Raw genomic sequence first — 1,241 nt, 5'->3', positions numbered from 1 at the left:
AGATTACGAGTTGATAGGAGACAAACATGTGACCATCTTGTGGATGCGTTAATGGATGCATCAATTAGGACCATAAAATATCTAAATGTCCCACAGGGTGGGTGTATTGGTCCACAAATATCAACTTGTATTCTTTCTAGGAAATTTGTCACTTCCTTATTCACTTTGGTATGTGATGGCTTAGTAATTAGTTTCCCTTGTGAGCATGCTTCACATGTGATATTCTTAGGGATAACTCTTTTTGTTTTCAAACTGTGACCATTTGAATTTGATATGAGTCTTCGCATCATGTTCGAACTGGGGTGTCCCAGCCGATTGTGCCAAAGAGTGAACTCTTCTTTGAATTCTTTATTCAAGACGGCATTAGCCTCAACAAGACTGGTCTGGGCATAATAAAGACCAGTCCCACACGCAGGTATAGTCTCAAAGACTTTCTTATTGCCTTGGGTGATTTTATAAATCTGTAGGAATTCTTTACTTCCTTCACCCATTGTTTCGATGTGGAAACCATTCAGTCTTATGTCTTTAAAGCTCAATAGACTTCTGTTTGAGCTAGGTGAGTACAAAGCATCTTCAATCTCAAGATTTGTACCTTTTGGCAATAAGATATTGGCGTGGCCATAAGCTTCAATTAAGCTAGCCGTGCCAGCTATAGTGGTGATGTTAGCTACCTTATGTGTGAGATGTATGAAAAATCGTTTGTCTCTCAAAATGGTGTGACTGGTGCCACTGTCCACCACGATTGTATCCATTCCACTTTTCATTCTTCAAAAACAATAATCATAAAGTTAATGAACAATAAAATTTTCAGAGATGGTATCTTTAATGATCTAATCCTTAGGCATATGAGAAATGAAAAAAAAAATTATTCATTCATAAGGATAAAGTTAAATCCAAAGCCAAACACTGATAAACAATCTTAAAGAACACCAAATCCAGGGGAAAAACAATAAAAAAAACGATATGGAATTTTAATTCCTTATTTCAGTATGTCTGAAGTTTCAAACTCCATGTGATCAACTTTGTCTGACTCGTGCTGGTGATCCTGGACGTCTTCCAAGTCATCATCATCATCACCATCATATCCCGGGTCTCGAACCATGTTAGCTTCCGGGTTTCTTTTTAAGCTCTCCATGTAAAGCTCACACAAATGCTTAGGAGTTCGGCAATTCTTTGCCCAATGATTACCCATACCACATCTGTGGCATCGATCAGCTTTGATCTGTGGTTTAAAAGACACA

At 37.9% G+C, this 1,241-nt stretch overlaps 1 protein-coding gene across 1 annotated transcript in view; it reads right to left on the bottom strand.

Moving 5' to 3' along the window:
• LOC106345042 overlaps positions 1-1,192 on the bottom strand; it is a 3,074-nt gene extending 1,882 nt beyond the window's left edge. Inside the window, exons 1-2 of the mRNA XM_013784314.1 lie at positions 1,008-1,192; positions 360-765 (exon numbers count right to left, since the gene is read on the bottom strand). Of these exons, the coding sequence (XP_013639768.1) occupies positions 360-765; positions 1,008-1,192 (591 nt within the window). The remainder of the gene's footprint in view (positions 1-359; positions 766-1,007) is intronic.
• Between the last annotated feature and the right edge of the window lie 49 nt (positions 1,193-1,241).

This window comes from Brassica oleracea, chromosome C5 (assembly GCF_000695525.1).
Source record: "Brassica oleracea var. oleracea cultivar TO1000 chromosome C5, BOL, whole genome shotgun sequence".
Taxonomy (NCBI): Eukaryota; Viridiplantae; Streptophyta; class Magnoliopsida; order Brassicales; family Brassicaceae; genus Brassica; species Brassica oleracea.
This window is presented reverse-complemented; position numbering and strand designations above follow the sequence as displayed.